Source organism: Phyllostomus discolor, chromosome 1 (assembly GCF_004126475.2).
Source record: "Phyllostomus discolor isolate MPI-MPIP mPhyDis1 chromosome 1, mPhyDis1.pri.v3, whole genome shotgun sequence".
Classification (NCBI taxonomy): domain Eukaryota; kingdom Metazoa; phylum Chordata; class Mammalia; order Chiroptera; family Phyllostomidae; genus Phyllostomus; species Phyllostomus discolor.
This window is the reverse complement of record NC_040903.2, coordinates 21,878,238-21,903,918: the sequence shown is the minus strand read 5'-3', so window position 1 is coordinate 21,903,918 and position 25,681 is coordinate 21,878,238. Positions and strand designations below refer to the sequence as shown.

The 25,681-nt window shown below is 37.4% G+C and overlaps 1 protein-coding gene across 1 annotated transcript in view; it reads right to left on the bottom strand.

Moving 5' to 3' along the window:
- The window catches only part of DTHD1 (death domain containing 1), a 56,180-nt gene extending 33,646 nt beyond the window's left edge, over positions 1 to 22,534 (bottom strand). Inside the window, exons 1-5 of the mRNA XM_028508323.2 lie at positions 22,135 to 22,534; positions 19,541 to 20,156; positions 15,778 to 16,108; positions 13,113 to 13,292; positions 11,794 to 12,038 (exon numbers count right to left, since the gene is read on the bottom strand). Of these exons, the coding sequence (XP_028364124.1) occupies positions 11,794 to 12,038; positions 13,113 to 13,292; positions 15,778 to 16,108; positions 19,541 to 20,156; positions 22,135 to 22,405 (1,643 nt within the window). The 5' untranslated portion in view covers positions 22,406 to 22,534. The remainder of the gene's footprint in view (positions 1 to 11,793; positions 12,039 to 13,112; positions 13,293 to 15,777; positions 16,109 to 19,540; positions 20,157 to 22,134) is intronic.
- Positions 22,535 to 25,681: the final 3,147 nt, after the last annotated feature.

The following is a 25,681-nucleotide window of genomic DNA, read 5'->3' as shown; positions in this document are numbered from 1 at the left end:
GTTTATTGAGTTCAAGACTTGTTCCATGTCCTAAATTCCAGGCATTCAGGGAATTACAATTGGCCCATTTTGGGTCAAGTGTTCAATCACAATGAACAGGGTCATTGAAGAATATGAAAGATCCCATTACATCCATATAGATAGAAAGGAAAGTTTCTAGAAGTTGTGGTATAATTCCCCCAAAATAAAGTGGCTGAGAAGATAAAAGCAGCAGGTTTCTACTCCAGGCTGCATTTCTGTTCCAGAAAAATGCCTTAATGCCACACAATGAAAGAACACTCATAATTTACTCAAAATATAAAGGATCCACTCCAAAATCCTTCAATACTTTGTTCCCACAAGTAGAAATAGACATTACTGGGAACTTTTCAAGGATAGTTTCTTTTAAACATTTTTACACTTTATTTTTTTAGAACAGTTTTAGGTTCATAGCAAAACTGAGAGGAAATTGCAGAGATTTCCTGTCTATCTCCTGTCTCCACACATGCATAGCCTTCTCCATTATATGCACTACTCGGTTAACCTGCGTTGGCATGTCATAATCACCAGAAGTGCATAGTTTGCTTTAGGGCGCACTCCTGGTGTTGTGCATTCTGTGGTTTGCACAAGTGTATAATGGTGTGTATCCATCATTATAGTATCTTACAGAGTATTTTCACCACCCTAGACATTCTTTATGCTCTGCCTATTTATCCCTCCCCCACCCCAACCTCTGACAGCCAATGATCTTTTTACTGTCTCCAGATTTTTGCCTTTTTCAAAATGTCATATAGCATATATCATAAAGTCTAAAGCATTTTCCAAATGGCTTTTTTTCACTGAGCAGTATGCATTTAAGATTCTTGCATGTCTTTTTTTGTGGCTCGATAGTTCATCCTTTTCTGCCACTGAATATTTTATTGCACAGATACTATTTATCCATTCACCTACTGAATGATGTCTTAGTTACTCCCAAGTTTGGGCAATCATGAAAAAGCTGCCATAAGATCTGTGCGCAGGTTTTTATGAGGATAGTGTTCAACGCCTTTGGGTCAATACCAGGGAGTGCTGGATTTTGTGGTCAGTGTGTGTTTCGTTTTGTAAGAAACCTGCAAACTGTCTTCCAAAGTGGTTGTGCCCTTTGACATTTGCACAAATGGCAAGTGAGCATTCCTGCTGCTGCACATCCTTGCCAGCATTGGAACTCGTCGGTGTTCTAGAGTTTGGCCATTCTCACAGGTGTGTGTAGTGGTACCTCGTTGTTTTAATTTGCTTCTTACTGATGACGTAGGAAGTAAAGTATCTGTTAATACGCTTATTTGTCAACTGCTATCTTCTTTGGTAACATGTCCATTAAGGTCTTTGGCACATTTTTATAATAGGGTTTTTTGTTTTTTTATTGACGAGTTTTAAGAGTTCTTTGTACATTTTGTGTAACAATCCTTTCTCAGATCTGCCTTTTGCAAATACTTTCTCCCAGTCTGTGGCTTATCTTCTCCATCTGTTGCCGTTGTCTTTCACAGAGCAGCAGTTTTTCATTTTATGAAGTCCAGCTTATCAATTATTTCTTTCAAGGATTGTGCCTCTGGTGTTGTATCTAAAACATCATCACCAGACCAAAGATCATCCAGATTTTTATCTGTTATATCCTAGGAGTTTTATCATTTTGCATTTTACACTTACGTTTGTAATCCATTTTGAGTTAATGTTTGTGAAAGATACAAGGTCTGTGTCTAGATTTATTTTTGCATGTGGATGACCAGCTATTCCAGCAGCATTTGTTGAAAAGACTTCTTTGCTCCATTGTATTGTCTTTAGCTTTGTCAAAGATCAATTGATTATATTTACATGGATCGATCACTGGGCTTTCTATTCTGTTTCATTGATCTATTTGTCTGTTCTTCAGGCAATACCACTGTCTCAATTAGCGTGACTTTACAGTCAAGTCCTGCAGTCAGGCAGTGTCGGGGCTCCAGCTCTGTTCTTCAATATGGTGGTGGCTCTTTTGAGTGGTAATTTTTTTTTTTTATAAATTTAGTAGGATTTTTTTAAAGATTTTATTTATTTATTTTTAGAGAGGGAAGGGAGAGAGATAGAGAGAGAGAGAGAAACATCAATGTGCAGTTGCTGGGGGTTATGGCCTGCAACCCAGGCATGTACCCTGGCTGGGAATTGAACCTGGGACACTGTGGTTCCCAGCCTGTGCTCCATCCACTGAGCTACACCAGCCAGGGCTTGAGTGGTAATTTTTTTATTTGAAAAATAAAGTTAAATTCTTCCTCATATGGTTTTTTATACCACAATTAATATTATATGCCTTTAGGTTAAATGTATATAATACATTAAAAATATTTCTAGTACACTACCTCCAAGTTTAATAAATGTGAAAAATTATATTTGCTCAGTAAGCATTTGCCCCAAAATGTTACTGAAACCATTTCACTTTATTAAATGAGACAATATCCTACTGGTTGTTGAGTACAACAAAAATTACAGGATATATGATTTTACTATTCATAAAATTATCATTTTTTAATATAAAATATGTTGACCGTAGTTGATAACATGGTATTATGTAAATGAAATTTGCCGAGAGTAAAATTTAAACAGTATCACTAAAAAATAAAAATAAAAGATAAATATGTGAGGCGATGTATGTGTTAACCAACTAAATGGGAGAAACCCTTTCACAATGTGTACCCATTTAAAATCACCACGATGTCTGCTTTCAATATCTCACAATTTTACTTGTCAATGATATCTCAGTAAAGGTAAAATAAATAAAATAATCCTTTCTGTTTAAGTTGAATCTCTAATATATTAAACATTTAACACACAAAATCCAAAATGATAAATAACAAAGCAAGAGAATAAGTAATCTATGGCCTCTCCCTCCCTAATGCTAAAGAACTAGATCCTGATAAACCTTCTTTTTAATATATTCTTTGGCTTGGATAAGCAGGAGGAATCTCAAAGGAATGTCCCAAATTCCCCTCCAAAAAATGTATGAAGCCAGGGTTGAAGATGAGGGGGTAATAAATGGAGATGATGGGATTACTAGGAGGACAAATTTCTTTCCAACAGTGTAGATGTGGAAAAAAAAATTGTAAGTAATGATCAAGTGATCAGAGCAAGGAATTGTGATCCTTGGGATTCCAACCACGAAAGGTTTATTCAAGATCTTAACCAAGATTTTCAAGGAGGCTCCAGTAGCCCCAGTTCTCGGCAGAGACAGAAGCAAGTGGCATCTGGAGGAAACAGGCTCCCTTCATGCCTGCAGAATTCTCCTCCACGCATGCTCAGAAAAAAAGGCCCCGCACATATGAGGAGGTAAATACCAGGAGTGACAGCAGAAGCAACAGGCAGCACTGTCCAAGACCACAGATATCAGAATTAGTAGCTACACAATGGAAACAACTATATGTGAAAAGCTTAATAAGATAAAGGACAGTATCATAAAAATAAGCAGGCAGCCAGAGATTTCCAGGAATGACTGGGGAGATTTGAATAAGAGCTTAAAAAAAAAGGAGCCTTAACACATAAAATATATAACCGCTGGAATTAATAATGATAGATCAAAAGTAGATTTTAAGAGTGTATTCAATATTTGTGGCATTGGAATTGGAATGTGAAGAAATTACAATGGATATAGTTCACAGAGACAGGAAGGGGGGAATATAAATGAGAAGAAAGGAAATACTGAATTTAGAAAGACATGGCCTAGTATACATTTAATTGGAAATATAGAAGTACAGAATAGGTAAAATGAGAAAGAGACAATATTTGATTAGAAAAAAAATACAAGGGTTTTTTCAGACAAGTAAAAAGATAGAAATTTATTCTTCAGGAAGCCCAATGTATTTCATTCAGAAAAAACTTTACAAATTTACATCTAAATACTTAATAGAAAAATGCAGAACATCAAGTACCAAGAAAACATCTTAAAAGTAGCCAACAAGATAAAGCAGATCACCCATAAAGTCCTAAAAATTAAATTCACTGCAATCTTTACAACATCAATTTAAAAAAGGTCCACAAACAATGGAATAATGTCTCCAAAGAAATAAGTAAAAGAAAAATCAATGTAAATCTAGGATCTTGTGCCTTAGCTAGTCTCCAAAGATGCTGAACATACACCTCTTACTATTCACACCCTTGTGTAGCACTCTCCCACAATGAACCAGAGCTCCCTCTGTCCCTCACTTTAACCAGCAGAAAGTTACAGAGCTGATGATCTGATCATTCCAAACTTAAGAATTAAGAAAGCCTGGTGGTGTCTGCTTTTGTATTTTCTGAAGCCCTGGGATCTTCCATGTAAGCAGTCCAGCTACACTCCTGGAAAGACCACGTGGCAGAAAGAGGCCATATGGGGAAGTCAGGTGGGAAGGAAAAGGCATTGGAAGTACATGGAGAGAGAATGAAGCCCAACCATTTCTGCCTATAGCTGAGCCCAGGCTCCAGCGATCACTGTCAGGGCTCCAGACATGCAAATGAAGTCATCTTGAACTTCCCAGCCTCAGAAACCATCTTACTGAAATGGTTAACAATCCCCAAGCAAGATCAACAAGAGAACCATTTAGTGAGACCTCCCCCAAAACCACAAATTCATGAGAAATAATGAAATGGTTGTTGTTTAGAGTTGATATGCAGAAATAGTAACTGAAGTGCTCAGTAAAATTATATTTTAAGAAAAAGTATATATAGATAAATGGAAAGACACCCCATGCTCATGGATAAGAAGAATTAGTATTATTAAAATATCCACACTACACAAAGTGATCTATAGATTCAATACTATCCTTATAATAATTCTTTACAGAAGTAGAGAAAACAATCCTAAAATTCATACAAAACCCAAAGAGAACCTGGGTAGCCAAAGTAATCTTGAGCAAGAAAAATACAGCTCGAAGTGTAGCACTTTCTGATTTCAAAATATATTACAAAGCTACAGTAATCACAACAGTCTGATAGTGGCATAAAAACAGACATATAGACCAACTGGAAGAGATTAGAGAGTCCAGAAATAAATCCACACATCTATAATTGACTCACTTTTGACAAGGATGCCAAAAACACAATAGGGAAAGGATTCTCAGTTCACTAAATGGTTTTGGGAAAACTGGATATCCACATGCAGAAGAATAAAATTGGACTCCCATCTGAAACCATATTCAGATTAACTCCAAATTGATTAAAGACTTAAACGTGATGACTAGAAGGGGAAACAAAACTGTCATTGCCTGAAGATGATGTCAGAGTTTACATAGAACACTTGAGGGATTCCTCAAAATATATTAGAACTAATCAGAGCATTTAGAAAGATGTTAGCTTCAATGCCATTGTTGAAAATCCACTATATTCACTTATACACATATCTCCAACAAAAACAAAAATTTTAAATGCCATTTATAATAGCAACCTAAACTATAAAGGATTGAGGAATAAGCCTTGCAAAGCACATGTAGTCCATGTATGGTACCTTTTATAATGTGTCATTGGAAGACATTAGATACACAGGTAAGAAGTATATATTAGTATAAAGCTTAAAAGACTCAGTATGGTAAAGGTTTTACTTTTCTCCAAATTGACCTATAGTCAGAGGCAATTACAATCAAAGTCCCAACAAAGTTTGTTCTGTGGAGCTTGACAAACTGATTCTATTTTATACAAATGGAAACATTTCAAAATAAAATTTCCCCTAAAGAAGAATATATGATTTACCTACCAGATATCAACTTCTTATAAAGCCATAATTATTAGAACAGTATTAGACTGGCTCAAAAGCAGATAAAAAACAAGCCAGTGGAACAGCTCAGGCTAAGGAAATCTGTTAGATGACAGAGGATGCATTATAGACCATTGGGGAAAGAAAGCACTATTTAATAGCAATGCTGGGAGCATATGTTATCCACATGGAAAAAAATTAAATTCCTACATCATACTATATGTAAAAATCAGTTTCAGTTGAATTGAAAACATAAAATTCAAACATTTAAAATTATGTGCTAATAAAGATGAAAATTTTTTATTATTTCAGTAGATAGATGATTTTAGAAAACAGATAAAAAGTACTAATTATAAAGAAAATTATAATAAATTTAGCACATCAATATGAAAATATAGGTCATGCACTGACAAATGACTGGCATTGAGAATGTGATAAGAAGTGCTACAAATCAAGGTAAAAATTTAAAATGAACAAAGAAAAGTAGCAGATATTTCACATAGAAGAAAGCAAAGCTGCCTAGCTGAAGAAATTACGAAAGACGTCATTTTCACTGTAATCAGAAAAGTGTAGTTGACAACCACATGAGATCCATTTTACACCTATCAGATTTTCAAAATCACAAAATCTGATGATATGCAAGGCTGGAGAAGATGAGGAGCAATAGCAGGAGTTTATAATTAAGCTCTACCATTTTGTAAAACCTGAAAAATTGAATGTGTTCATACCCTATAACTCAACAATTAGTTTTCTAGTTATTTACTCTGAAGTATTTGCTCAAATACACTTTGGGTCAAGAATAGTTATAACAGTGCTGTTTATATTAGCATAAAAAAAAGGAAAGAACCCAAATGTCCATCAGTAGGAAAGTAGATAAATAAAATATGTAGTTATTCAATAGAATATCATATAGAAGTGAAAATGAATCTATACAACTAGAAATGAAAAAGCAAGACCATAGGACTACCCACAGTAGAATACCTTCTTTGCTTTTATCAAGCACAAAGCCTAGGAAGACATTGCATAGAGATGAATAAAGATATGTGATAAAAATAAAATAAAAAATAAGCAAAAAAAAATGACCTGAAACTTCCAAATAGTGGTTAACTTTGGTATGAATGAAGAGCAATTTTGTAGTGAGGCAGTGGATGGAATAGGGGAGGGGCAGGTAACGAGACACAATTGTATGGATAATATCCAACTTCTTGAGTTCTGTGGTAGCTTTACCAGTTTGCCCATTTTATCATTGTGTGATTTGACATGTGTTTTACAAATATTCTTGTGTCTGACTCACATTTTACATTTAAATAAGATAATCTTAAAATCAAGAGCATTATGTAGAAATGACCATTTTTTTCATGAGCAACGCTTTCCATCTGACTCTCTAAAATATTTCTTATATGACGTGAAATGTTTCCATTTAATAAATTTCCCCTTTGTTACTGTCAAGAAATCTTCTCTGGCTCACAATTAAAGGACTTTCATCTTTTCCCCAGAAATCATTCAGACATGCAGGAATGTAATGCAATAAGGACCTTTAATTTTCATAGTCAGACTATGTTTTGGCCTCAGCCAGGTTTTATCTTTATTATGTTATGAGGCATGGATTGCTTCACTGTGTTTCTGTTTCCATAGAAAATGTTCACCTGGCTTTCACCCTGTGAGGAAAGATATTAAATAAATACAGATTTATTTAATCAGTGATACAGATTCTCATTCAATAGTTTTATGCTCCATTGGTTGGAGAAAATGCACCTACCATATCTAGCACTAATAATAACAGAGCATATTATGTCAATTTAGCATTGTCAAAAGTATAGAGGAATTAATAATATAATTTACATTTCCACAAATTTATTCATTAATTCCTTTAATTCACCTAACATTTTTTAGTGTGTTCTATGTTATACTTGTGCTGATTGATGATAAATGATAAAAAGAACTTAATAATAGTACAAGATGATACAAGATGTGCACAAAGAATGGGCTGACAGAGGAGCAATTGATCCCTCTGGGAGATCTTAGATGTCTTGACAGATAAGAAAAGAGTGGAGCTGTCACTTACAAAATGAACAAGAGCTCTCCAGTTAGACATGGTAGAAAAAGAATTTTCTAAGAGAGAGATCATGTACGAAGGCAAAGAAATGGAGAAGGAAAAAAGTCTGGCACTTTTTGTCCAATGGAACTGGTGACAAATGGCCATCTTCTCACTTCTTAGGAATGCTAGCCAAAATGTCACACACACTGGAGGCACTGAAGATATGGGGAGGAAAGTCCCCTAGATCTGGAAAAAGAATCTCAAAACATTAGAATGCTCTTCTCTCCCTAGGGAACAAAAGGAACTGATTCTATTGATATTCCCACCCTGGTCAGCCTCCCCACCCCACCACCATGCACCCACACCAGGTGTGTGAGGGATGGCACTTACCATACCTTAGGTACAGCCTCCAGCTGTTAGTGGGCACCAGGTCATACAGCTGGAGTCTCGAAAGGGCAGCATTATCCATGAAATGAGAAACGGCGTAAACAACCCAAATCTCTTTGAACATTTGTGCAACAAAGCAACAAAGAAGCACATAAAAGCTGCTCTGGGTGGGAGGGAAAGGGAAAAGCTGATCTGATAAAAAATTATAACCAATACTTAGAAAGGAATTTCTAAGGGTAAGATAGAATGGAATTAGTACAATAGACAATGTACTAGATTACACCATGCTAATAGATATGATAGTAATCATGATGCCAATAGATGATAGAATCATCTGAATGAGACCGTGAAATGAATGTGTTTACAACGACTAAGGGAAGACATAGGAAGCATAATGAAACAACGAAAACAAAAAACAGGAGCTTGGAAAATGAAGATTTTTAAAATTAGCAATAGCTGTTTAGAAATGAGAATTATAATTATAGAAATGAACAATTTAAACAACTGTTGGAAAAATTGGTAAGATATATAATAAATTGAAGGAAATTACCCCAAATATAGCATAAAGATATTAAAGATGAAGATTAAGGAATTATATTTACCCCATTTATATTTATTTAATATAATTGGTGATTTTATACATATCAGCTTTTCCCTTTAATGTCACCATGCTGTTTTCTTTCCTTTATTTGTCACATGAACATCCTCATTTTTTTCTTTTGCTTTTATATTATTTATTATTTATAGTCAATACCAATTTTTTAAAAAATCCCTTAAATTTTATTTCATCAAGTCAGCTGATTAATTTTATCTATTTGTTTTGTTAAGAACATGTGAGTAGTGCATTTTTGCGAGCCCTTATACTAAAGAAAAAAGAAAGAAAAGCTCTTTTGTTGTGTGATAACTGTAATTCCACAACACCTTCCTTTCAAAACTTTGAAGGTTTTAGTCCATTTTTTATCTTGATACTTAGTGCGGCAAAGGATGAGGCTGAGGCTGGACTGATTTTCTTCCTTCTTCCTTAAAGTGTTTCTGCTGAATGGATGCTGAAAGACTTGTATTTATTTAAACAGACATTTCAATTTTCCATGCTATGTCTAAGTGTGGATTTTTTTTTTTCATAAATTTTGTCTAGCAATCATTCAGTACTTTCTAACTCAGTTTTCATCAACATCAGAAAATTATGTTCAACTATACTTTTGATTAATCCTTCATTTATAGCTGTTTTGATTTCTTCTTTGATGGCATGTGTAATTTTTAGGTTACATCCCTTGAAGTGATTTCTTATCATACCTTGGTGCCTTTTCACCTCAGCTTGTCCTCTTTGTATCATATCCTGTTGTCCTTTTTCAAAAAAAATTTATTTGTAATTATAGCTTACAGTCAATATTATTTGACATTTCATCCTGTTGTCCTTTTATCTTTTCTTAGTCTATCTTTTTCCAATGGCTGTTTTTGGAAACTTTGCTTACTAGACACTACTAAATTTACAAAATAGAACTCTATGATATTCGTCAGGAAACTGTAATTCTCATTATTCGGGTTTCTGTGAAATGTCAGGATAAGCTTTTTTCTTTATTTCTGTTTTTTTGTTGTTGTTTTTTTCTTTTAAAATCTCGGTATTGATAGGTATTTTTTTTTCTTTTTTGACCCGTAAAACACCAAGTAGGATTTTGTTTTTTTCTTATTTTTAAATGAATATTTGTCTATCCACTTTCAGTTCAGTAGCCATTTGAATTTTTTTTTTTACAGATTTAAATAGCAGATTCGTGTGCATCATTTTGAAACCAGTTCTAGTGTTTACTTATTGTGACTGAGTCACATTCCTCTGGCCTACGGTGTAACTTTATTCCGCCTTTGCCAACTGGATCTCCAGTGCTTTGAGTCAACAGAGTGTATGAAAATGTGCCACTTGCAGCATACATTTCTATGAGGGCTCTTGTTGCCTTTTTCTTTATCCTTATACTTTGGGGAATTTCATCTTTGACAATGTAGTAGGCTGTCTCCAATTTCTCTCCACATTCAGCTCTGTTGTTTCTGAGGGATGTGGACATATAACCAAGGAGGGGCAGAGGAAAACCGATCTAATCACTTCCAAGGTGATATCTGTGTATTACACAGATAAAATTATATTTTCATTGATATGTAAAGACTATGGATCAGAAAATAGGGAACAGGCAAGATGTTACTTCTATCATCTTTCTGGTGAATGAAGCTGCTATGTTTTATGATGTAAAGAATATGTCAGTCACAAATTATTTTATTAATCCTTTGCTATCCATCCTACAGACAGTACAAATACTAGATTCTAGCAACAGCTTACCAGCTCCTTACCAATATCAATTTTTAGGAGTACATTACAGAAGTATGCATAACTGGATCATGCCTCTATTTCTATGTTCTCTCTCATTTATTGAACTCTAGGGAAAGTTTGATTTCTCCTCCCAGCCACAGCCCATCATTCCATTATTGTCATCTTCCTAAACTGCAAACAAAGTGAAAAATAACAACTGATTCACTTCTCGATTTCTAGCCTTGCAGCTCAAACTAAAGAAAGGATGGCTGTTTAGAGTCATGACGAGAAATAGAGCTATGTGAGTGCACACCAAGGTTGCACTACTTGGTAGGTATTGGTAGTTGTATAGATTCTTTATCTCAGTCTTCTCACTGATAAAATGAAGATGAGCTGGTGAGGAGATTGGATGAGATAATATACACAAGGAACCTAGCACATAGTAGTTTCTCAATTAATAGTAGTTGTTTCTTTAAAAAATATATTTTATTTATTTGTTTTTAGAAAGAGGGTAAGGGAGGGAGAAAGAGAGAAACATCAATGTGTGGTTGCCTCTCATGCACCCCCTTCTGGGGACCTGGCCTGCAACCCAGGCATGTGCCCCGACTGGGAATTGAACCAGAAACCCTTTGGTTCACAGGCCAGCACTCAATCCACTGAGCCACACCAGCCAGGGCTCAGTTAATAATAGTTATTTCAATTAAATGTCTGAAATTGTTTCTCGCTCTTCTGGTTTTACAAAGAAAAAGAATTCACTTTATAACTAGAGAATAGAAAGTTTCCCTTCTACCTTTTTCATTAGGAAAAGAAAATAGTATTAAATGAAAGAATGGGAATTTAGATCAGGATTACAGTTGTTCATTGTACCCTATTTATTGTTAGTATTTCATTTCTGATTTCAGTTCTGATTTGCAACTCAATACATATATAGTTGTCTTATTGGTGAGGATTTTGCTTAATTATAGACATTAGGAGAGTAAGAAATTCACCTAAATGGCAAATATAGACTCAAATTTAATTTGTTGGAAAAGGTCACATTTATCTTTTTCCTACATTAACAGAACACTCTTTAAATACAAAAATTAAAATCACCATACCACATCTTTGTAATTAACCATATCATAAATTCTTTGAAAGCCAGGTTTAATTAATTGTGCTTCTTTTGTATCAATTGTATCTTATAGCATATTTTTGGTCCCATTGGAGCTCAAATTGTTACCCTTTGGGGATCCACATTTGATTTCTATATTTAAAATACTCCATGATATTTTAATACTGATATTTAAGTACAAGACACCTGATTCCATTGTCTACCACTTAAGTTTCTTTGTTTACCATCAAGTCAGTTAGAGATATTCACGTCTAACTCACCGGTTGAGGTATAAAGGGATGATCCTTTTTGTTGTGGTACCAACTGTTCTTTTATGATCGATCTCAGACCCAAAATTCTTTGTATCCAGGTGTGGAGAACAAGGCAGGGACACGGTGACTGGCTTCTGGAAAGGATGTGTTGATGGGTGCTGCATGTGAACCAGCGGGCTTGTGGATAGCACCGAGTAGGAAGCATCTTGCTGTGTTTTTAAATACGCCACCAGAGCTGGGTCAACTGGTTGGACCTGAACAAAGAAAAATGTATATATATTCCTATATTTTAATAGCAAAAGATTCAAAGTATCAGCATTTCTAAACCACTCTTTTGAAAATTGGAAGGCAGATAGTTTTAATATATTTCTCTATACATTGTCGGCGGAATCAACACCGCATTAACTTACAAACGAGCACAGCATTTGGTCTCTTTTCATAAAGTCTTTTGAAATCTAGGTTCCCTGTCCTTTGTTATAAATAACTGAGAAACACTCTTAATTGTAGGCAACAACATGACCTAGAAAACAAAGTAGACATTTTACATAATTTCTAATTAAAACTATTGTTAGATCAAGTGATCCTTAGAAATTAGAAAAACAAGACTATATTTACTTAAGTGTTTCACATTAGAATGGCTAATAATCAAAATAACTAACGTAAGTCCAAAATTTCAAAGCATATGGGGAATATTTATAAAAATTAATTATTCATAATATGTCGTCTTCCCAGCTTTGCTTCTTTGCCCACCTCTGGTGGTCCCAGCGGGGACAGGCAGAAGCACATGGGGGGCGGGGGCGGCGAGGCCAGAGGACAGGGAGTATTGAGGAAACATGGCTTCTGAATGGGCATTGCTGCATCATTGTTCGCCTTGCAAAGACTGTTTGTATATGCTGAATTCCTAAAAAATTCCTTCCCCAAGGACTGTTTTATAATTAAATATAACCAGATTTTCAAAATTATAAATATTTTCATTGATTAGCATCTTTTCTGCCTCTTAGGTGGAAATATTGAATCACATGATGGCCAATGCCTGGCATCAACTCTACCATACTCACCAGGTGGTTTTGTAAATAAATGTTATAAACAAAACAATACAAACATCAGCTAAAGAAACTTTCAGATAAAGTAGATTCATTTTGAAATGAGATTCAGTATACTCCAAATCACCACTCTATTACTAATAACACTGTGTTAGGTTTTTTAAAGCATCAGAGAAGAACTCATTTACTGTTTTATTAAATATTTGTCTGTGCTTCCTCTTTTAGGACCCTGTTTGATGACCCACAGAGTCTCTAAGAAGGAGATGACTAGTTATTAATATTTACCTTCAACTGTACAAGCACTGGTGAGCTGAAAACTCCTGGAGGGTAATGCAAGGATATTCGAGGATCCATGCTTGGCTTGAGGGTAAGGCCTCTCTTTGTTATTGTGAAGGACTCTTTCTTTAAACAGGACATGACAGAAAAGATACCCAGCTTGTAGACTTTCACTTCAGCACAGACCCCCTGTGTGGATTGAAGGGCATTGAGACGCAGATGTTAACACAGCACTGCTCTGGGGGCACGTACTCTCCGTCATCCGCGGCTCTGAAGAAAACCTACATGCTGTCCCTATAATCTCCCACAACTGAGCATAATTCGGAGTTTCTCAATGTTGGACTGCACGATAGAAAAGAGAGAAATCTACTTGTTTTTAGATTTAAGATGAATTCCAAAAAGAAAATGTCTACGCATAAAGGGCAATCACATTCAATGTTTTTAACAAATATTCATTGCTTCTAAAATCCTATTTTCCTTTAGTTAGCCAGAATGGACTTGAAATAATCAGCCTTGATCCAGAGGATTCAACGCTGCTTTAGGAATTCCAAAGACTGAAATTTCGTTGGGTATTTCCATACACACTACAGAACCTGTACTGTCAGCAGAGTCTTCCTTCTGACAACGCACAGTCTCCTAGCAAAGTCTATCCTCTGCCTCTTTCCTCCCCGCAGAGCCAGCAGTTGACTGCAAAGGGAAACATTTGCGTTTCTTTGTTATATAATGACATTTAAATCGGTAATGCCTATATGCAGGCACATATCCAAGCTTATTTTTATCACATAAAAAGGAACTGTATGTAAATGAAAACACAATCTACTCATATAATCACCGAAGCTTAAAATGAGAAGGAAGACAGAAGTAATTGGATCTATTCATGCTTTCCTGAACACCAGCCGGGCTCCGCCCTGGCATGAGTGGATAATCATACCGGCACACACACAAACATTTCAGGGACAATGACAATGCAAACTAATCCATCCTTTGAAAACTGACTCAGGACATGATTTCACAATATCACTGCATGAATCTGTCACTGGAAAAATCCAGGGTGTGATGCATGCTCCTAATTGGCTGGAGAGAAGTGGTCAGAGGTACAAAGGGAAGGTGTTCTGGGGACCAGCGGTGGCTGTCCTGCATCTCAAGCAGGTTGGGCAGAAGCTGGGGATTTTTAACCAGGGAAGCGTCATGAACACAGTACTGAGGGTGGCTTATCCGACTCCAGAATTACAATTCTTAAATGCCATATGAACCACATAAAAATTTGGAAATAATCCAGAGTTTAAATTTTCTTCAGCTAAAAATACAGATGACTACCATTAAAATACTCTATAAAGAGAAAAGTAGATGCTTTTATTTTTTCTGATAGACAATGGTTCTCTATTTTTCTTTTGTTGCTTGCTTTGATTATTCATTTGCAAAACATCTTGGGTACCCTCTTCGAGAAAGCACATGTGCCTGGGCAGTGTTTGCCTTGATGACAGCCAGACAGAATGGCCGAGATTAAGACGCCCCAGTCAAGAGCGGTCATGTTTACAGGCTTCCTAGACTAAATATAAAACATATTAGTTGCATGAATTGGAGTAAATAATTAGAACAGGCTTAGCTTTCATATTTAATTGTATAACCTTATTTCTGACTCGGAGAAGACCAAGTCAGAAAAGGAAGAGGTGTACTATGAAGAATTTCTTGTATGCATGGAATTTTTCTACATTTATTCCCTGCCCTCCACTTCAAATAATGCCAATTGACTTAAAGCTAAGAAGACAAGTATTTAAATTGCTTCCAAGTAAGTTCAGTGGCCCACAGCAGAACCTTAAACCTTTGTTACCATCAAATCTATGCCAAATTTAGTAGTTGTGTATATTCTTTTTTCAAAACACATGGATTTGCAACCATAGAAGTACTTGTAGAGTTATACAGTAAAGTGAACTGTGGAAAAATGATAATTTTTACTCCCTAGCATGTGTTTTTAGGCTTCCTTTTATTTGTCTTAAGTGTACAGTCTTCTCTCATTTTATACTTATGACCCTGTCAGGTGGATACTATTATTTGTTCATATTGCAGATGAAGAAATTGAGTTGTAGCAAGGTTGTATAATGTACCAAAGTCCACATAGTAAGAAATATAGAAACCATATTTGAATCCATCCCAACAACCATGTACACTGTCTTCCACGCATGGACAGAACACAATTTACACACTTAATACCTATCTCAAGGCACACACACACATACACACACACGCACATGCACGATTATTCATTTTAATATACTATCCCAACCCAGGAAGGACAAAGAGAAAGCTACTACCACCTGCGGATTCTCACCCTCTTCAGTTTTGCAGCAGTCCCCCATGAGGAAGTGTTGCTCTAAAGCTCATCTGACTGAGTCATGAGCTGATTAAGGTGTGGTGTTGGTTTTGGTTCCTGGGTGAAAAGATAACCTTTGATGTGTCCTAGGGCCAAGTTCACCTTTCCTAAATTTATGCAATAATTTCTGTCCTTTGCTCTTTGTGGAAGGCAAAAAAAAGCATGAATGCACCAGCATAAATCTATCTGCCCTTTCATGTGTTACCAGTGAGTAGTTGTATCTGTACTACAATCTGGTAGTCTAAGCAATATTTAGGAGAGGAGTCAAACAGCAAGTGCAGATGTAGCCGATGATTTACCGACCTTGTAACTTCCTCTCGTTCCTTCCAGTGAACCTGGGGTTAGGTAACTTGATTGAAGGTTTCTGTCAGACACTTTCACCAGGATGTCTTTGTAATTTCCCCTGTAACGTGCAGTAAATGGAATTGCAATGCATATTGGAAATGGAATTCTCCCTTCCATATCTGAACACTCGACAATGACGACATTGCTGACCAGCTCTTCACTGTCACTCACTATTAAAGAACTCATGCTGTTAGCTATTCGGCACTCTAGGTGTTGTAGAAGGTATGATGGCGCGGTGATGTAGCAAGCCACTTGGGGGCCTGCATCGCCACTGAGCACATCAACATACCTGCAAGGGAAAAAGGGACATAATTTTTGCAGATATTAATTTATGTATTTTATGGCTAAATATACAACAGCAGAAGTGCTAGGATCACATTGTCTTCACGTGAATCCCAGTTCTCCCACTTACTGACTGTGACCTTGTGTAATCTCCTCAACCTCTCTGTGCCTACGTGTCCTCAACAGCAACATGGTAATAAAAGAGTAACCAACTTCATAGGAAGGCTGTGAGAATTGAATGACCTATTATATGTTAAGTAATTTAAAAATATGTTCCTAGAACATAGTATTATATACATTAGCTATTAACATTGTTACTATTGTTATTACTATTACTTGGTTGATTCATTCCTCAGTTTTCTCCACATCACAATAGGAACCTGAGGATTGCTGAAGCCTCTTAATGAACCAAGTGCTAATACCTGAGTAGTTTCTTGATTACTCTAGTGGAGTAAATGTATACCTGATTGGCATTGTCTAAACAGATTGTATCAAATGATGATATTTATTCCATTTTTTTAGAAAAACCAAAGAAGGTACAAAAGCACTTTATGACTAATCAAGGTAATTAGGATATTTATAATCCTCAAATAATCAATCCAAAAGCATATTTTAACTAAAAGCTTATTCTGACTACTTGTATTACTCTTGATTTTTATACCACCACTGTTGGCAAAGATTTTATAGTCTTATGAAATTGAATTCAAATTTGAGATCTGTTGCTTGCTTTTTGTTTGACCTCTTAAGCATAAGTAATTATTATTAAAATAGCTAATAGCTAATAGCTATTATTAAAATAGCTAATAAAATAGCTAACATTAAAATAGCTAATATTAGAGCTAAAATATTAGCTCTAATATTTTAGCCCTGACCTATGGGCCAGGTTTTAGGCTATACATTATTTCATTTATTCCTCACATTATGGGGTCGGGCAAGGTATATCATCATCATTTTACAAGTAAGGAAACTCAGGTTAAAACATTTTAACTTGTTGAGATTACACAGACGGTACATTGTAGAATCAATAATTGAATTCATCTATCTTTAATAAAAAAGCTCAGACTTTCTAATATAATATCATTCTTCTTCAAACCATTCCAAAGCCCTGGGTTTTTTATGCATTATATACTGAAACTAATATCTGATCTACAATATGTGAAGATTAAATGAGATAAAATATTTAAACTTCTTATAAGTTAGAATAAAATGAGTGCTCAATAAATGTTATATCTCTACATTAAAATTAACAACTTGAGTTCTTCCTCCTCTTGCTACTTCTCATTTTATACCACTGAAATGATTGAAATATAGAGAACATCAAAGAGAAATTAGAGGATCTATACAAAATACAGCATTAATAATCAGTTTTAGAATTATCAGTTCTTAACTGTTTTTCAGTTAAGTGGTAACTTGAATTTCATAGTACACTTTAGCACAGAAATCTAAAACATACGTTGAAATTGCAGAGAGGGTTATTGATTTATACTTATAAGTTAGAAGGACTAGCAAATTACCCAGCTCATTAGTATATATAAGTATTTTCTGATGATGGTGATGATGGTAACTCAGAAAATGAGAAATATTTTCTAGTAGAAGACACAGTGACCCAGCCTTCAAAAGTGACTTCAAGTCTGGCTTTCTTCTGGGCCCTGGGAACCCTCTCAGTAGACTCTTACAAAAGACAAAGTGGAGTGAGCAGACCCGCAAAGCTTTCCTTTTCCCTAGCCCTAATTAAATAGATCAGGTCTGGCTGCTAAAATAATCGCGTGGATTCGTTCTAATTGTGTTTCCCTTTGAGTCTGTACACACTGGGACAACTACACTAGAAAAGATAGGCTTTTTTCACAAAGCGACTCAGGGAGGAATCACGACATATTCTGAGCTAAGTGTTGCCGATGACACTCGTCTTTTATGTGGCATGATGGCCTCCTAGGCCGAGAGATCGCAATGAGTCGTCATGCTAAATAAGCAAGCTAAGCACAATTGGTTTGGAGGTACAAAGAGGAAATCGGTAGCTAGGAAACACCTAAAGGAGATGTGAGAGGGAGTGATTCGGCAATGACTCATTCGTTGAAGCTCTGAGTCATTTCTGAATGTGAGGATCTGAAGTGTTAAATGTTTTTCTCAAGCGAAGCGGGCAGCCCCTTTGGACTGCTTCACCAGTCGTTCTGCAGAGGCAGCCTTTCTTTCGGACCACGAGGGGCTCTCACGCACGGATCGGCCTCCTGGCGCCCCACTGGAATTCATTAGACTTTCAGACCTGCAGGGTCCTCCCAGCGAAACTAGCTCGACCTCTTCGTTTTATAAATGGGATGACTAAGGGCAAGGGGAGCACAGCGACTTGCCTGCCATCACAGACTGATTTGTGGTGTTGTCCTGAAATGGCACCGTACATCCGAAAGAGCATCCCACGCAGAGGCAGCCAGGGGACACGTGAAGGTCGGCAGTGTGGGGGAGAAAGTGAGAGGTGTTGGGGTACAGCCAGTGAGCACGCTGACATTTAGCTGAACGTGAACATCTGCACAGTGGCACGGGGCTGGGGCCTGGGCTCACCCGACCTTACCAAGTAACCCGGGAAAGTGTTCGCAGTTTCCACAAAGAAGAAGATAGGGCTCAGTAATAAAACAGGTTGCCCAGGGTCACAGAACTAGTTTGTAATAAAACAGAAGATAAAATGTAAGTCTGTCTGACTCCCAAACCAATGATTTTTTCCCCCCTACTATCCTCCATTGCCTTCTAAGGGTGCTATTTTTGCTGGGGAGATTTGGCTTGTGAATATTTTATTTGAACAAATAAGGATAATTAACCACTCATATTGGGGAGATAATTTATAAAATAGATCAGTCTTTCAAACTTTATAAAGTAATAGTATTTTTGAGAATCTGATGAAAGCTCTGGACAAAGGGGACTGAATTGTTATGAAAATATACATTAAATTTTAAGAACCCTCAAAGCTTTTCCATGATCTCCCTAGAGTTCTACAGACACAGGTTAAGAATTCATGCTCTTTCACAAATAAAGTAAACCTGAGAATTCACTTAAGAATGTAAATAAAGTGAGCCTGAAGTTTGAAAATTCTCTCCTAAATTTTGAACACGTTGCAGCCTCCAAATTTTTTCTTATTGTAATTGGGAAAATAGTGATTTTAAAGTATCCCTACTCAGGACAATGGTACATTTTAACAACCCTCATCTAATCAATTCCTTGCTCCTTGAAAGAAACATTTAATACATGTGTTTTCTAAAGCTGCAAGAAACAAATAATAGTCATACTAGCTGTATAAATTTTTATAGGAGTAATTTAAACTGAGTTACTGATTTACAATATATTTTGGAGATGTGAAGTGGAATGCAAAACTTTATTCCTGTATAAATACTATAAATACGAACCACAGAAACACATATAAACAGCATCTCTCGCATTGACTGCATTTACTTACTCCTTTTCCATCATGTGACTTCTCTGCTTTAGACTCTCTGAATCATTGGGAAGAAGACTATTCACGTATTTATTGGCCGTGTCGCATGCTATTAAGGATGTGCTAGCCTCCTCTCTTTGGTTTTCTGAGCTCTCTTGAATTTCTCTTTCTGCTGTCAGAATGATGTCATGCATCTCTTCCCTGTGGCCGTTCGTGTTCTCAACTGTCACGTGTGCTGTGTGTTTACCAGCTCCATTTTCTGCATCATCTGGGAACATTTTGTTCTGTGACTCTTCTCGCCCAGTTACGTCTCCATTCAATAATGGACCGTTTTCCTCTTCCACTGGCGCTGAACTCCTGCGTGTTTTATTTTCCTTTGACGGGTCCTGGTGTGTGCAAAGACTTTCCCCACCACTTGCGGGAGAAACAGTAGCTGTTTCTATGACATTTTGTTCCTGTCTTGCAGCAATGTCTGTTGCTTTGATATCCTGAATGGCAGACATTGTCTGCGGTGGAGGGCATTCATCACGCGTGCCGCCTAAATTACACATCTGCTTTTCTTCTTTCTTTAGAAGTGTAGCAGTGCTCCCCAAAGAGTCCTTTATTTTCATGAGGCAGTCTATGAGAGCAACGATTTCTACACACACACACACACACACGAAAAGAAGAAATACAGAACTAAACCACATTAGGCTTCTTGACCCACAGGTAACAAGGTATGGGGAGGTAACCTCAGAAGCTGGCAAAGGCTCTTCCTAGACATTTAAAACAATCTCCCTGCTGAGGGGAAGTCACTTGTACAGCTGTAAGTCTTCTAACACACTCAACAATTGGGGACAAATTGCTTTTTAATGTAGTAAAAAATAGCAAATCCAATCCTTTTGGCTTGTGAAAATTCTTTGAATATTTGAAGACAAATATCACAGCCTGTAAGACTGTTCAATTGAAGTCAACATCTCCCTTAGCCATTCTTTCCGAGGTATGATTTTGAAACTTGCCCTTTCTTTCTTGAATGTTATAGTTTATCAATTATCCATTTATAATTATTTGCCTAACATTTAGTGAAATGCTCTGGATGAGACTCGGGTAGAGGCATACCATAGTGACATTATTTCTGCTGGTGACGATGCTGAACTGAATATTTTGTTTGCTGTTATGAGAATTGGGTTAGCTTTGCATGATTTCTCCTGCTTAGCTTGTGATCATTGGCAATTTTCAAATTAGCCTTTCAAAGAATAGCTCTAATTATGCTGATTCTCTGGTTAGAAACTGCAGTAGCTCTTGAAGGGCTGCTAAACAAAGTCCAGCCTCTTCACTCCAATGTAAACCCTCACCTTGATCTGATCTGACATAACCCTCTCTCATTGCATCCCCAGTTCTGACCATTCTCCCATTCATTCCTCTCGCCTCATCGCTCGGGTCACCTGATACTTTCTTGCAGTCTTAGCAACTCTCCCATCTCTGGAATTCAATTCTGAACTATGGGATATGATATTTAAGGCCCCATAGCTCTCAGTGTCTTTAGAATCATCCATAAATCATCCTTTCACTAGTCTGGACTTAACTTTGGGCTCCAGTTCTGACAACTTGTTTTCTTGTCTTATATCCAAGGCCCTGTCTTTATTTTGAACTTCTGTCCTGATAGCTGAGTCCTTATAATGTTCTATAAATAACTAATAACTACTCATTGAAAATGATGTAATAGGTTGCCTAGGAGTACACTGAGTTCTCTGCAGAGATTTGCATCCTGGCTATGAGTTCCAGCTGGTAGTCTCTGGGGCTGTTGTCTTTGGACAGATTTTCCAAGTGCCTGCCATCTGCCCTCTGGACTGAATTTCTAAAAGATTATCTGTCCTAGATTCCTGATTGATAGGAACTGCCCGTTTGCTTTGACACAACACTATTTAGAATTGGGTTTCATGGCACCACCTGTCTTCTTATCTAGAGTAACTATTGTTGTCTGAGATCATATTCATTAAATACCCCGTTTTTCCTGCTGCACTGTACTCCTCAGCATCCACAACTGGGCCTATTCCCAAGAACCTGAACTCTCCTTAGTGTCTGTGTGAGGGGGGTCTAGCTCCATATTCCAGCTCACCCCCTTCTTTCCAATGGTTTTGTGCAACTAATAAGTTCAAACTCAAATAAGTCTAGAAATAGAATGTCATATTCCAATATATATAGAAAAACTGATGTTTTCAAAGTAAGCCTATATTTTCTTACCTCTAGGTCTTGGACCCTGCTGACAATAGCTCTGCCTAAAGTACTCTTTCAAGATTCCTAATTCCTGGCTGCATACATCCAATTCATTCCTTAAGCCTCAGTTTAAATATCACACTTATTGAGTGAAATTTCCCAAACCCTCACACTAAAAAATGGGCTTTCTCCTGCTTCTGAAGCCTTAACACAACTTTATTTGTATATTTCTAGCAGAACTAGCCTCAGTGCTCCTTGCATTATTGAGAATTTGTCTCATCCTAGTTCCCCTATTACACTGTCAGTCCCTCGTGGAGAGAGACTCTGTCTTAGCCTTCTTTGTAGGCTCCTTAACCCCTCTGAGAGTGATGACCCAATCCATATTTCCTAGAGAAAGAACGAATAAAATAAATACTTGCCTTGTCTCCAGGTACACTGGTTGTCCTTGTCAAGCAGCACACCCAGCTGCTGGCAGGTGGAGCACAGCGTGCCTGCGGTGTGCTCCAAGAGCCGATGCAGGGCCCCGCTGAGCTCCTGACCCAGGAAGACCACGGTGGCTATCCAGGTGGCCCCACCAGCCCCTTCAGCATGGTCACGGCCCTGGAGGGCCTGCTTCAGCATCAGGTTTTGTTTCCATATCTGCTTCAGTATTTGGCCTAGTTTACCTGAGCCCATATCTTCTGGATCCATTTTAGGCTCCAAGAGTGGAATGCTTCTTTCCTGCCAGCAAAGCCTAAAGGTTTAGCAAATTCAAACTTGGTGATGGTTATTTCTCCTCAAATCTAGGAGATGATCCAAGTCGGCTAGCCAAGCACTTTCCTGCAGCATAATAGGTTATTCAGCTTCTTGTTGACCAGTGAAAAGTTCCTAGGTGACCAAAGGAGGGGCGTTCCTGCACCCTGGGTGCCATTGTGTACAGAACAGATTGATCTCAGGAATAGAGTTAGCTCACACAATCCCATTCTCCATGGAAGTTTTACACATTCCATGTGCTATGGAAGCCCCATAGCTTTTTCAGGTTTTAAGGGAGCAAAATATAGATTCAGCGGTAACATGAGAAGTTTATTACCAAAAGTAAATTGTTTGAACAATACTGCCAATAACATTCCTCTGTGATACTTAAAAATACTTAGGGCTGAAATAATACAGCATCTGAATTTCCTCAAAATAATCTAGGAGTGTGGGAGTGAAATAAGGAGTGTGTACAGATGAAATAAGATTGACTGTAAATCAATAATTATTGAACCTGGATATGATTACATGTGGGGGTCTTTACAATTCTTGTTAGCACATATTTATAATTCTTTAATAATAAGGATTAAAAAATATTCCTTTGCCAGGGAAGAGTCTGTTGCCATAGGTTCGGTAAGTTTAATTAGTCCCTTCTTATGTGGCACATCTGCAGTCCCACTGAGATAGGTACCTGGCTTCTTTGCTCTCTGATCATGTCCCACCAATTGAATAAAATGCCCCTTCGCTAGTAGAAAACCAACCTGAAAAGTGGCTTTTTCTGAACTGGCAGGAGCCTTTACCTTGTATAATTAACAATCAGATACAGCAAGTTCTCACCACAGCTGGCCCTCACTTGGCACATTATATATGAAGCCTTTCTCAAGACTCACAAGACTTGATGGGGTTGGGGGGATCCTGGAGATTTGCAAAGGAACCCAGAACAGCCTGCTTCCTCCTTTCCAATCCCCCTCTTCTAATAAGGGAGCGCAAGGAGCCAGCGGGAGGGGCCGTGCACTCCACACAGGCTCATGTTCTCCGAAGGTACTGGAATGAAACGAGAGCTTTCCAGAGGGGAACTGGAATGCTTCCCTCCCACAGGCATTGCGTTATCTCCTCTTAAGCACTGGAGTTCTTGGAGCTACACTCAGGACACCTGGAAGACCAGATGTGGGAACACAAACCCAGTGAATAAAGAATGAGGAACAAATGCCACAGGTCTAAATAGTCCCCAAGCTGCTTGTGGTCTACAGAGTCTGAAAGAAAAGGGAAGGAGCAGGGTGAGGAGCGGCGGCTAGGTTGTAAGTGGAGGCTCTCTAGGAGAAATCTTATTTTTCAGTCACCCAATTCACTCAATTTGCCGATAGCAGTGACTTATGGTATGAGTTCATATCACATCCTGAGTAATGTTGTGTAAATATTTTTCACCCTTCTTAATACAAAAGACTTTCTGGTTCATTTTTTTTTTTCCTTTTAACTCCTATATGTGTGATTCTCAATAATAATGTATACATAGCTTTAAGTCAGTGCCAATTCAGAAAACACTGTATATCATTTACTACATCTAATTGCTGGGAATAGGGCATGTTAAGAGAGGCACAAGAACAAATTATTCAAACACAGCTGAGACTCTGTTGAAAGCTAGAGCAGAAGTATGAATCAACAGTACCACACAAGCTTCGAGTAAAAACAATGAGTTCCGATTAGAGGATGGGGAGGTGTTTGAATGGAGAGCTAAAGGATGAACAGGATTTGCGCATGTCAGCCGATGGAGGGAAGAAACATTCCAGCGTGGGGAACAATGTGATCACAGGCATGGAAGCATGACATGATGCAGATGATCAGGTATGGGAAAGCATGGCTTTAGAGGGGAGTTCAGTCAATGAGTCAGGGAAGTGGCAAGACAGGGTATAATAAATTACATAATTATGAGGAGCCAGAAGAAGAAAATGGAATTTTGTTTTGCAGACAAAAAAAATACCTAAGTATGTTTGAACCAAGTTAAAATATGACCAGACCTTTGTTGGAGGAATACAGATGCTTTAAATGGTTAAAAGTTAGGAGCCTTGATGTCCTATGTTAGAACAGCAACAGTGGAGGCCAGGGCTGGGGATGCTCTGAGAAGAGATTTGAAGTCAAGTGAACAGAACTCGCTAATCATCAGTGCCAGGGAGATGAATAGGAAGCATGGAAAATCCATCCATTCATTTGTGTAAGGAATAGGTACTGCCTGTTGGTGCAGAAACTGTGCTTGGCCGTGGACCACGGCAAACATTTTTAGTTTAGGTGGCTGAACAGATGGGAAGACAACTAATTGAGTTAAGGAATTTAGGGAAAACGTTAGGCTTAATAGGTAGATAATCTTATTAATTTTGGAGTTTTTGAATTTGAAATAACTCGGGGAAACTTGTTGGGACTGCGTTAGAAATTTAGAAGGAAAGTCAGAATAATATGGGCATATATGACTGTCACCAGTAAGTAGGTAATGAAGAATTCCCTGGAAGGGGAAGAGACCACTAAACAATGTACACTATGTACATTTTAAGCATGGAATAAAACTTACAGTACAATGCTAAGTCACCAGATCAATGTACATTTTTTTTTTGCTTTTGATATGTAGGAAAATTCTTCTTCAGAATAGGGAGGGAAAACAACAAAATTTTTGCCCTTTGCCTCATTGACATTCGTTCTCCTCAAGTCTAAACTTGTTGTCTCTCCAGCTTCCCAAGAACATGTAACATCTGCGAACGAGACCTTCCACAAGCCACGCTGCAGTTACTTGTTAAAACAAGCATCTGCATGCATGTTCCTGTGTCTTGTTTTTCAATTAACTGATGTCACTAACCACGGAAAGAACCGACATTTGCAAGCAAAATTTGTGACACCCACAGAAGTTAACTGCAAAAGTTTATCTTTATGTGTTTAACACTGGATTAGCGCCTTCACTGTGGCTACTAGTTATTATGACCTTTCTTATACTTTTGTTGCTAAGAATTCTGTTCTTCCACTGACATTAAAAGAACTAGTATGCAGTCTTGGATTCACACAGTACATTATGTGGTTGGAAAGACAGCCATCTTCTTGATGATAAAAAGCAGCAGAATAAGTAGAGGCAAAATTCAAGTAAGCAGGATTCAAGTAAGTTAGTTGTTTAAATACTCAGGCAGAAGACGGGAGCTTTCTTCTCTAGAGTAACTCTACACCAGACAAAAACAAAGTATCAGTAGCAAAACTCAT